This window comes from Homarus americanus, unplaced genomic scaffold (genome assembly GCF_018991925.1).
Source record: "Homarus americanus isolate GMGI-L3 unplaced genomic scaffold, GMGI_Hamer_2.0 scaffold19318, whole genome shotgun sequence".
NCBI lineage: Eukaryota > Metazoa > Arthropoda > Malacostraca > Decapoda > Nephropidae > Homarus > Homarus americanus.
The window spans coordinates 3,736,245-3,748,079 of record NW_024732238.1 but is presented as its reverse complement, the minus strand read 5'-3'; the positions used below and the strand labels follow the sequence as shown (position 1 = coordinate 3,748,079).

The window sequence follows — 11,835 nt, the reverse complement described above, 5'->3', positions numbered from 1 at the left end:
ACCCCACACTCATCCTGTGAACGGTAGCGCAAAAGGATTACAGAGTAGTTTATAACGGGTCATAATAATTAACCCCCGTTGTCAGGATATTATGGCACTGAATGTTACACAGCATTTCAATTACATTATTTGTTTAGTTCTTATACATAAAGGGTAACTTTTCACAAATGCGTGGGTACAGGCGTGTGAGGCAGATGTCTGACTGCACACTTTGTTATTCACATTTGTGTGAGAAGTATTCAAGCACATTGTGTATTTGGTTCTATACATGAGAACTGATAGTTATTAAGTGCAAAGAAGTGGATACAATCTTTATATATCGAGGACGTAGTGTTCAAGTGTGTGGCTATATATCTGGCCACACACTTGACATTTAGTCTTGTTTACATCTGCTTGAGGAACATAATGCCAGTAGTACTTATATCTTAACCTTAATCTAGGGGTTGCAACATCTTGTAATCTAGTGATCTAGGTAGTGGGCAGCTATCAAACAGGGAGGTACTACCACCTGGGAAGATATTGGAAGCATAATGTGTTGTCTAATGATAGACCCTGCTGCCATATGGCATCACGTGATCTGACTTCTACTTCATTTACACGCAATTGCAGGGTTTCAATTGTTTCTCTTACTTTGACAATACAACATACATAATGTTTATCATTTCTCATTCTTGATTTATTTTTTCGATTTTGTATTTATTTATGATTATGATTGTTTAATATATATATTTGTTTTAGTATTTTGTTTTTAATATTTATTAATTATTATAATAATAATAATAGTTATTATTATTATTATTATATTTTCGCCCCCTAGGCCCTGATGTGGGTCAATAACCTGTGCCCGGGTGGGCTTATCCCCGGAAAAACAAATAAAAATATACATGTTTCACGTGATTCATCTCATCATGGTAAACTATGGATCGACTAGTGCCTGTTTGTACTTGTCTACTTGCGTCAAATTCATCAATAAGTTCTTTCCTAATTACAGTTTTAAGGGTTCTTTTTGACAGACCCAAATTGTATTATGGAGATAGGGGAGGGGGAGTGAGATGCCTCACAAAGCTTATATAAGAGGGAGCGGGCGCTGCGGCTGCAGTATCAAATCAGGATGGCTCTGCAGCAACTGGGCTCTCTTCTACGCTACCCGTCATGAGCCCCTGACTACTATCCCCTGTCTTCAGCTGTACCTAGCCTACTTAACAAACAAGCTGTTAGAATATAACTTACACAAAATCCTCAAATTTTAAAAGTAGAGGACTCGCATGAATGTTTGGGTTCAAATTGTGATTCTATAACTGAGTGTTTTTCGTCCTGATAAACTGACAACTCGAATCTTATCTCAACAGTGGTTGGGTTGCGTCACCTTTTGCCAAGATGAAGATCAACAAGGACCTCCTGCCCATCAAACTCCACTATTTCCTCAGATATGCAGGTAAGCATATATATATATATATATATATATATATATATATATATATATATATATATATATATATATATATATTTATATATATATATATATATGCAAGTAAATCACTGTAGGTGCGCGTGATCTAGGTATATGCTGATAACCACAAGGAAAGAAGAAAACACGAAGTTCCCAGGCGTTTTCGTGTAATTCACATCTTCAGGGGTGAGTCAGTTGTGGGGTTCAATATGTTTGGTTCACACTCAGGATGGAATGGAGAAAGGAAACTCACAATGTGCTCTCTATATACATGTTGTATTGGATGTACAATGCAGCTTGGTGCTGGGAAGGCAGCATGGTTACAAGCGTGATGTAGAGAGAGCTGGTTGGTGAGGACTCTCAGAGAAGGACAGCTTGTGGGTCGCCATGCTCGCCGGCGGGAGAGAGGACCGCCAGGCAGGCGGAGGAGCGAGGGCCGCCAGGCAGCGGCGGAGGAGGAGGTGTTGATGGCTGCGGCTGTAGGTAGAAAGAGAAAGATCACCACGAGGTCAGGTCTTAAATAGCAGGGGTAGGCGTGGCTTAGCAGTTGACCCCCGCTCCGTGGTGTATGGCGGCGCTGGTTGACCTAGACCACGAGGCATACACTGGGGAATTGGTGGGGTCGGCTAGGCAGTGACAAACAGCGTTTGTAGGGGAGAATTCCACTACACTGTACTCACCCCTGAAGATGTGAATTACACGAAAGCGGAATTCTACATACAATCAACACCTCAACCCACCAGGATTCGAACCCACGGCCCACTAGCCCATGACTGTGACCGGGGAACGCTAACTTTTATTAATTTATGTTTTGCATTTGAATTGCATAATAACTAACTAGAAGAGCGCGAGGCCACCAAAAGCCTAAGGCCCAGGGCGGCCGCCCTGCCTCGTCGCCCCCCTCCCCCCTTGGGACGGCTTTAACAACACTCCAGTTCATATGCAGCATTTTGTTTGTATCACTTAATGCTGAAAAATCGTAATTGAGGTTAAATAGACCAATGCTAATGCGGCATAAAAAAGTAAGATATTCTCTTTGGTATATTCATCTCCTCTGCCCGTTGTTGCAGGGTCTGCTCCACAGACGTTGCTGCTGCCGATGATGGTACGACAGAAGGGGTTGTCTACCCAGGTAGTGGGGCTGTTGTGGACGGTGCTGCCCATAGTAGGACTCATTACCAACAGCGTCTTGGGCACTATGGCTGACTATTATAAGGCACACCGCACAGTCTTCCTGGGCAGCATCATCTTCTTAACGACGGGCATCACCGCCATATACTGGACACCGAAGATTTGCTTTAATGAAGTGGTTCTAAATCCCAATCACAATCTCACAGCCTTCACCTCAAACCAGAGCTTCACTTTTCTCAACCTCACCGTAGACACAACCTTCACCAAGCATTCTAACGTACTTGATGACTCTATGTCCCGCATAGACCAGCAAATGGTCGTGGAGGGCCAGGCTCCGCCCCTTGATCTCATGGTGTCATCAAGGGGGGAGTTAGCCATCCAAGCAGACACCATCGCCGGCTTCGTCAAATATCCCCAGTTTTGGCTCGTCTCCCTCTGCCTGATGATCGAACAGATGGGTATCATTACTTGTGTCACGATCTCTGACGCCGTTTGCTTCCAGATCCTTGGTAAGAAAGACTGTCTTTTTATGATTTTATTTATTTTTGTATTTCATCTATTGGTCGATAATTTGTATGTATTATATTTGTTTGATAAACCATAGTGGACCTACTTGATAAAAAACTTAGATTCAATAATTTTTTCTCGTGATTTTAGGGTCGGAGCGACAAAAGTACGGACAGCAACGTCTGTGGGGAACCATCGGCATGGGTGTGATGGCTGTTATATCTGGCGCCTTGGTAGACGTGTACTCCCGTGGCCTTCCCCAGCAGGACTATCTCCCAGCCATCATCTTGTGCATAGTGCTGATGACCATCGACCTGGCGGTGGTGGCGAGAATAAAGATTCCCTACACTAAGGGTGTCAAACTCAACCTGGGAGATGTGGGCCATGTCCTACGGCGTCCCCAGGTCCTTCTATTTTTGGTGAGTTGACAGTCACGTGACCGTATATTATTTGGACATAGAGTTGCTGCTTGTATACACCTGTCAATAGTTTCGTAATCTTTGTTTTAAAGACCTTGTTTCTGTTTTTCTGGCAATTGTTGTAATAGACTACAGGTATTGCTTATGATTCTTTACATATACCAGTTATGTTATTTAACACTGAGCACTGAAGGCGGTGTGGGTGAGGATGTTCAACTGTGCTAAATTTGTGACCGGTAACCTTTTTTTTTTACCTTTATCCTCTTCACCACTGATCGGCTCGTTAGCCGCCCGGGCGATCGGTCACGTCTTTGTTACGCACTGTTGGCAAGCACAGGGCATGCACCGGCTCCTGAATGTACAATCAAAGACAAAAGTCGTGTCGCGGTTTTGTCCGAAGATTAAATATAACTCGTGAAACATTATGAGAGCCCTACCACAGTTACATACTCGTGGTTGGCGAGCACCAAAAGTATAGCCCTTCGGCATATGTTTTCACCAAATTTCACGACACCATTTTTGTCTTATATTGTACCTGAACCTGCTCCAGTGTTGGTCAAGTCTGGTATTGAGAGAGCTCACACTCGGTGCCGGCACAACACTTTCTGGCAGATTGTTCCAAGAATTCACAACTCTCACTTCGAAAAGTTTGCCCTCACAGTTTTCTGGACTTGCGGCTTCTTCAACCTTGAGCTGTGACCCCATGTGGGGCGAGCGTTCGCCAGCTCCAGATAAGGACCCTCGACTGAGTAGTGCCCCTTGAGATGCTTATACACCTCAATTAGGTCGCCCCTTGCCTGTCTGTAGTATAAGCTAGGCAAGTTCAGGCGCTCCAATCTCTCAGAGTAGTTGAGGTGCTGAAGTGCAGGCACCAGTCTGGTGGCCCTCCTTTGAACATTTTCAATCAACTGACAGTCCCTAGTATATCTCGGGGACCAGACGGGGTGACAGTACTCCATATGGGGAAGCAATTCACTCTTGAAGAACGTTACGAGGGGGCGGACCGCCTAGATATCTGAACGACCTTCTGATAAGAGCTAATAATTTAGTTGCCTGGTTTACCTTCTTCTCGTAATGGCCTGAGAACTTCAGCTCATTGTCAACATACACACCTAGGTCCTTCTCACATTCAGTTTCAAATAGTGCAGTTTCTTCATCCCGTTTGGGACATATGATGCGCCTCCTTACCGTTGGTACGCCCCAGATGCATCCTCTTGTGTGTTTTATCCTCTTTACCACTGATCGGCTCGTTAGCCGCTTGGGCGATCAGTCACGTCTCTGTTACGCACTGTTGGCAAGTACTAGGTATGCACTAGCTCCTAAATGTATCTGAACCTGCTCCAGTGTTGGTCAAGTCTGGTCTTGAAAGAGCTCACACTCGGTGCCGACACAACACTTTCTGGTAGATTGTTCCAAGAGTTCACAACTCTCACTACGAAAAAGTTTGCCCTCACAGTTTTCTGGACCTGCGGCTTCTTCAATCGTGACATTGAATCTCAGCAGCCATTTCTTCAACCATTCTTGGAGCTCACAGAGATCCTTCTGCAGCTCTTTATAGTCCGCTTGGTTCTTGATTTCCCGAAATAACTTGGCGTCATCTGCAAACATTTATATGGAGGAGTGTACAGCGTCAGGCATGCCATTTATGAAACAAACAAACAACAGCGGGACCAATACACTGCCCTGTGGTACCCGCTTGTGACAGGTACAGATGATGATTTCGTGCCATTAACCACCACACACTGCTTGCGGTCATGTAGAAAGTCTTCCATCCAAGCTTGGACATTTCCCCAAATTCCGTACCCTTCCAGTCGAAAGCCTTGGCAAAATCAAGGTATAAATTGTCGATGTTACCACACTGTTCCAGAAAATGGGTCCAAATATCCAATACCTTGAGCAATTGTGTTAAGCCTCTGCATAAAACAGTGTTGGCATTCCTTTACAGGGTTGTTTTGTTGTAGATGTTCCATTGCGGCATCTCTGATAATGCTCTCAAATACTTTACATACTACGTTGGTCAGGCTCACCGGTCTATAGTTGTTCGTGGAGTGACGATCGCCCTTCTTGAAGGTAGGACTCACATAAGCCATTTTCCAATCACTGGGGCCCTTTTGTTCATCCAGGCATTTACAGAACAGGATCTTCAGGGGCTCGGCAAGCTCGTTGCTCAACTCTTTTAACACTCTGGGATGCTCCATGTCAGGGACGGGACTTTTATGGACCTTTAGCTTTGACAGTTTATTTCCTACACCCTCTTCTGTGAGCACAATGTGGGTCAGTGCTGTGTCGAACCGTCTGTCCTCAAATGCAGGAAGGTTAATCGCATCCTCTCTTGTAAACACCGAGGAAAAGAAGCTGTTCTATGCCTTAACTTTATCCTGGTCAGAATCTGCGTAACTACCATCTTCGAGCCTCAGGTCTGATACTCCTACTCGCGTTTTAAATTTCGACTTTGCATAGTGGTAAAACGCCTTTGGGTTTGACTTGACCTCGCTTGCAACCAGCCTCTGGAACTCCTTTTCAGCCCTTCTACACTCTGCCTTTGCTTGGTTTCTGGCTCTTGCATACATCTTCCTGTCATGCTCATCGTTTGACCTAACCCACGTCTTGAATTTCGGATTTTCTTCTTAACTTTGTCGATCGCTGCATGGTTCATGTGTAGGGGTCCCCTCGTATTCCTAGTGGCACTGGGTTTGGTCTTGGGTATATGTTTATCGATCAAGTGGGTCACTTACTAGGTGGTGTAGCGGAACAGGTTATAGCTACGTCATCAGTGAGGATTGTGTGTATACAGTACTACTGTAAGTGTTACTGCTGTGTACATTATTTAGATCTTCATATGTTCGGTTCTTTAAGTACCATTTACTGTATTATAGTGTCTACAGTACACTAGATACGGTATTACTGCAGTTTCACTTCCAAGATAGTTGGAGGGGGGGTGATAACTCAAAAACGATTCTATTTCCGACGGAAATGAAGATCAAATTCGAATGATTCACACCAAACTCCACGGGAAAAACCTAGATTTTCAGCAAAAAAAAAAGAAGGTTTTCTCCTCTTGATTTTGACATGTAATTGGTATTTCAGCAGCCAGAGTCCCTAAAAACGCTATACTTTAGCGTCTACATTACATTATTATTTTTTATTTGTTTAATTAAGATGGATTTTGTTAAATGTAGGTAAGAGGAAGCGCAGAGAGGTGTAAGGGAGTACTAAGGGAGTGATGGTTGTAGGTAACAGTGTGTGTGATGGGGTCATCATTGGGTGTGCTGTGGGTGTTCAAGCTAATGTTGGTAGAGGACGTGGCCCTGGCCTGGGACCCGCAGTTCCCCGATCTCAAGCTCCTCCAAGGACTGGTAATAGGAATAGAAGCCTTTGGAGGGGAACTTCTCTCCCTCTTCATAGCAGGTATGTTTATGCTAATACACTGACATTGTGGTTGCCATACTCCTACCACAGTTCTTGTTGGCCGTGCTTTTACGTTTAAAAATTGAAGAAACGGGTGACATTTTGTTTTTAAATAATATTTGGCATATTCTATTTATTATTACTTGTTTACTTTCACGTGTTGCATGTTTAAACATGGTTGGAGTGTTGCCTCTTCAGGAAGACTGATTCAGCGTTTGGGTCACACACTCGTGATGGGATTGGCTTTCGCCGCCATGTCACTGCAATGTTGCCTCGTTTACACCATCACTAACCCTTGGTGGTTCCTGCCACTCCAGTTCCTCAACGGCACGAGCTACGTCCTTTTCCATACAGCCATGTCATCTTACGCCAGCCGTATCGCTCCTCCGGGAGCCCAGTCCACCATGCAGAGCGTCGTCAAGATCTCCTTTTTACTCGGTATGATATTTGTTTACCATTATTTTGACCGGGGGATTGTAGTAAAGCTGGGTAATTATGGCATGGTTTGTCCATGAACTAAATATACAAAGAAAGCTCTTATTAATTAGAGGCACCACAGATATTAGTAAGAAAGCATATACACACACTTAATTGTTGAATACTTTTAGTTTTCTCTTTTTACTTTTATCCTTTTCGCCACTGATAGCCTCGTTAGCCGCTTGGACGGTCGGTCACGTCTCTGTTACACACTGTCGGCAAGTACTGGGCATGTACTGGCTCCTGAATGTATCTGAACCTGTTCCAGTGTTGGTCAAGTCTGGCGTTGAAAGAGCTCACACTCGCTGCCGTCACATCACTCTCTGGCAGATTGTTCCTTGAGTGGAGAGATGATTCAGGGTGGGTTTCAATTCACGATGTAGGCAGCTTCCTACAAACGGATAAAAATAAATAGACAAAATTTTAAATATATAAGATTATTTTGCAATAATAAGAGAAATTTGGTTTGCCTACAGGACAGTCAACGGCCGGGCTCATTGGTGGGGTGTTGTTCCACTTACTGGGTGGCTCCCTCACCTTCCTCGCCCTCGGCCTCGCTGACCTCACCTACCTCATTATCTTCATTGTCTTCCAGTTCCTCCTCAGGAAATATTGCAGACATAAAAAGACCTTTTGTGAGTTCTTAATATTAGACTTCTCATTATCTTTTACTAAAATTATCAAAATTGTTCGATGTGTTTTTTATATAACATGATATAGGCTACAGTGTTATGGGACATAAACCCATGTCAAAGATACATATTTCAAATTAAAGCTAAAATATTGGTCAAGGTAAACCCAGAAAAGATGTGAGAATTTATGTATTTAATTAGTCGGGGTTTGGTTGTTTGGATCGAAGTTAATTTAATATATGTTGCAGGTGACTCATGTTGTGTAGAGCCAGGCAACTCACTCACCTCGGGTGAGAACTCATCTGATTGTGAAAAGATTCCTGAACCCGCCAAGGAGCCACTTGTCGACGATGCGGTGAATGAAAAGGAGAAGTCCCTTATCGAACCTGTGTGAATGCTCACCGTGACTGAAGAATCATTGTAAGCAGACTACAAGTAGAACTCTATATCTCGTAGCTCCTAACTTTGTGAGTTCTGCCCTGTTGTGACAGGTTTTTATAAGTCCTAGCACTACGTGTTTGTAGTGTTTGTAGGTAGTAGGTACATAGGCAGCTACCAAACAGGGAGGTACTCCCGCCTAAGAAGATATTGGAAGCATAATGTGTTGTCGAATTGTAGACCCTGCTGCCATATGGCATCACGAAAATTGTGACCAAGTCCCAGGTTGCTGATCTGACTTTCTGCCTCATTTACACACAATTGCAGGGTCTCAATTGTTTCTCTTACCATTGACAACACAACTTACATATATTGTTTCTCACTCTTGATATTTTTTATTTGTTTGTTTCTTTATGGTTCTTTATTATTATTATTGCAGTGTTATTATTATTATTATTATTATTATTTTATTATTTTTAATTTTACTTATCTGAATTATTATTATTATCATTATTATTATTATTATCATTATTATTATTATTATTATTATTATTATTATTATTATTATTATTATTATTATTATTATTATTATTATTATTATTATTATTATTATTATTATTATTATTATTATTATTACTATTACATTTTCGCCCCCGAGGCCCCGATGTGGGTCAGTGACCTTTGCCCGGGTGGGCTAATCCCCGTTAAAAGGAAAAAAGAAAAAAAAAAAAACGTAGGCTTTCACGATTCCTAGTCGACCGTGATGATTTTAATGAATACAAAGTAGCCTGTAGACTTTCACAAGTCTACGTTTTCTCAGTCGCTCGGGAGCTAGGTGAACACGTGCAGGAACTACCTCCCGAACGTGTTTACCTCGCTCCCGAATGACTGAGAAAACGGCTGGTAGTCTGTAATGTAGGCTTTATGAGTCATAAAGTGTTTAATGTCTCTAGAGTCCATACTTCTTGATTAAAGTATTCAGGAGTGTAACCCATCTCTTGCTTCTATATCTCATGTGGGTTAATAGTAATCCACAATGCTGCATGTACTGTAGGTTCTCACCAGTCTGTACTTCCGCTGTAGGTCTTCACTAGTCTGTACTTCCGCTGTAGATCTTCACCAGTCTGTACATCCTAATGTAAGACCATTTCAGTCTAAACCTTCAGGTGGTCCACACAAGAAGCCTTTACGTAGCAACTTTGAGTGGTTTACTGTGATTGGTCATATTTTGAATGTGGAACATTCCGCCAATACGTAAGATTTATTAATTTAATATGGGCATATCGTAGTCTGTGTCTTAAAACAATAAAAGGTGGCACACGTTCTCAACTTGCAATGGTACAAATCGCCTCAGCAGGTGTATACGAATTCATTGGCTCAGATCTTTTTATTTTCATTTTAACTTTTACAGTCAACTGTGTTGAAGTTTGCCATGTTTCTGACTTTACCTGACAACACGTGAAATAATTGCTCATATTTAACTTTACGGATGTTATTTTAATGACTTCAAACAGTGTTATGACAAAAATGTTGTTCAGAGACAGTATGTGTTATATTTTTCAAATAAAAATGAGCGCCTTAATATATTTACTAATTACTCTTCGTCACATGTTAGTTCACTAGCAACTTAGCAAGGCATGCAACGTAACTGAGCACTTTCCTCCAAACATGTTGCCCGTTTTGCTGGCCGTTGGCCTGACGGCCCAGCAAGCAGCAAGATTTCTGCTGAGAAATGGACAACGGTTTGGCGGGAATCTTTGCTGGCCGGATTAGTGCTCTTTTTTACTTTTACTTTTATCCTCTTCGCCACTGATCGGCTTGTTAGCCGCTTGGGCGATCGGTCACGTCTCTTTTCCTTTATATTCTTCACCAAAAGGTCGGCTCGCTAGCCGCCCGGGCGATCGGTCACGTCTCTGTCACGCACTGTTGGCAAATACTGGGCATGCACCGGCTCCTGAATGTACCTGAACCCGCTCCAGTGTTGGTCAAGTCTTCTCTTGAAAGAGCTCACACTCGGTGCCGTCACAACACTCTCTGGTAGATTGTTCCAAGAGTTTACAACCCTCACTCCGAAAAAGTTTGCCCTCACGGTTTTCTGGACTTGCGGCTTCTTCAATCTTGAGCTGTGACCCCTTGTGGGGCGAGCGTCCGCCAGCTCCAAGTAAGGACACTCAACTGAGTAGTGCCCCCTGAGATGCTTATAAACCTCAACTAGGTCCCCCCTTGCCCGTCTGTAGTATAAGCTAGGCAAGTTCAGGCGCTCCAATCTCTCAGGGTAGCTGAGGTGCCGAAGTGCAGGCACCAGTTTGGTGGCCCTCCTTTGAACATTCTCAACTAACTGACAGTCCCTAGCATATCTCGGGGACCAGATGGGGTGACAGTACTCCAGATGGGGAAGCACTTCACTCCTGAAGATCGTCACGAGGGACGGACCGTCTAGATATCTGAACGACCTTCTTATAAGACCCAATAATTTATTTGCCTGATTTACCTTCTTCTCACAATGGCCCGAGAACTTCAGCTCATTGTCAACATACACACCTAGGTCCTTCTCACACACAGTCTCAACTAGTACATTTTCTTCATCCCGTTGGGACATATGGTACGCCTCCTTGCCGTTGGTACGCCCCAGGTGCATCCTCTTACACTTCGTGACATTGAATCTCAGCAGCCATTCCTTCGACCATTCTTGGAGCCCACAGAGGTCCTTCTGCAGCTCTTCACAGTCCGCTTGGTTCTTAATTTCCCGAAATAACTTGCCATCATCGGCAAACATTTGTATGGAGGAGTGTACAACGTCAGGCATATCATTTATGAAACAAACAAACAACAGCGGGCCCAATACACTACCCTGCGGTACCCCACTTGTTACAGGTACAGATGACGATTTCGTGCCATTAATCACCACACATTGCTTGCGGTCATGTAGAAAGTCTTCTATCCACGCTAGGACATTTCCCCGAATTCCGTACCCTTCCAGTTTGATTTTCAGCCTTTCGTGGGGTACACTGTCGAAAGCCTTGGCAAAATCTAGGTAAATATTGTCGATATTACCACCCCGTTCTAGAATATGGGTCCAAATATCCAATACCTTGAGCAATTGTGTCAAGCAAGAGCGCCCCGGCATAAAACCGTGTTGGCAATCTTTTACAAGGTTGTTTCGTAGTAGATGTTCCATCGCTGCATCTCTGATAATACTCTCAAGTACTTTACATATTATGCTGGTCAGGCTCACCGGTCTATAGTTGTTCGTGGAGTGACTATCGCCCTTCTTGAAGATAGGACTCACATAAGCCACTTTCCATTCACTGGGGACCATTTGTTCATCCAGGCATTTACAAAACAGAATCTTCAGGGGCTCTGCAAGCTCGTTGCACAGCTCCCTTAGCACTCTAGGATGCACCATGTCAGGTCCAGGACTCTTATGGACCTT

At 43.4% G+C, this 11,835-nt stretch overlaps 1 protein-coding gene across 1 annotated transcript; it reads left to right on the top strand.

Annotated features, from left to right (window-relative positions):
- The first annotated feature begins 1,088 nt into the window (after window positions 1-1,088).
- On the top strand, window positions 1,089-8,644 carry LOC121868328 (major facilitator superfamily domain-containing protein 6-like). Its single transcript, XM_042368815.1, has 8 exons — window positions 1,089-1,213; window positions 1,350-1,435; window positions 2,521-3,090; window positions 3,239-3,507; window positions 6,741-6,915; window positions 7,114-7,353; window positions 7,869-8,027; window positions 8,273-8,644. The coding sequence occupies exons 2-8, from the start codon at window positions 1,378-1,380 to the stop codon at window positions 8,416-8,418; spliced, it is 1,617 nt and encodes a 538-aa protein (XP_042224749.1). The 5' UTR covers window positions 1,089-1,213; window positions 1,350-1,377; the 3' UTR covers window positions 8,419-8,644.
- Window positions 8,645-11,835: the final 3,191 nt, after the last annotated feature.

Bases quoted from the DNA above. Each gene is read 5' to 3' on its own strand.
- LOC121868328 (XM_042368815.1), top strand. From the start codon at position 1,378: ATGAAGATCAACAAGGACCTCCTGCCCATCAAACTCCACTATTTCCTC. The intron at 1,436-2,520 runs GTAAGCATATAT...CCGTTGTTGCAG, and splicing joins CTATTTCCTCAGATATGCAG to GGTCTGCTCCACAGACGTTG. The intron at 3,508-6,740 runs GTGAGTTGACAG...TGATGGTTGTAG, and splicing joins CCCAGGTCCTTCTATTTTTG to GTAACAGTGTGTGTGATGGG.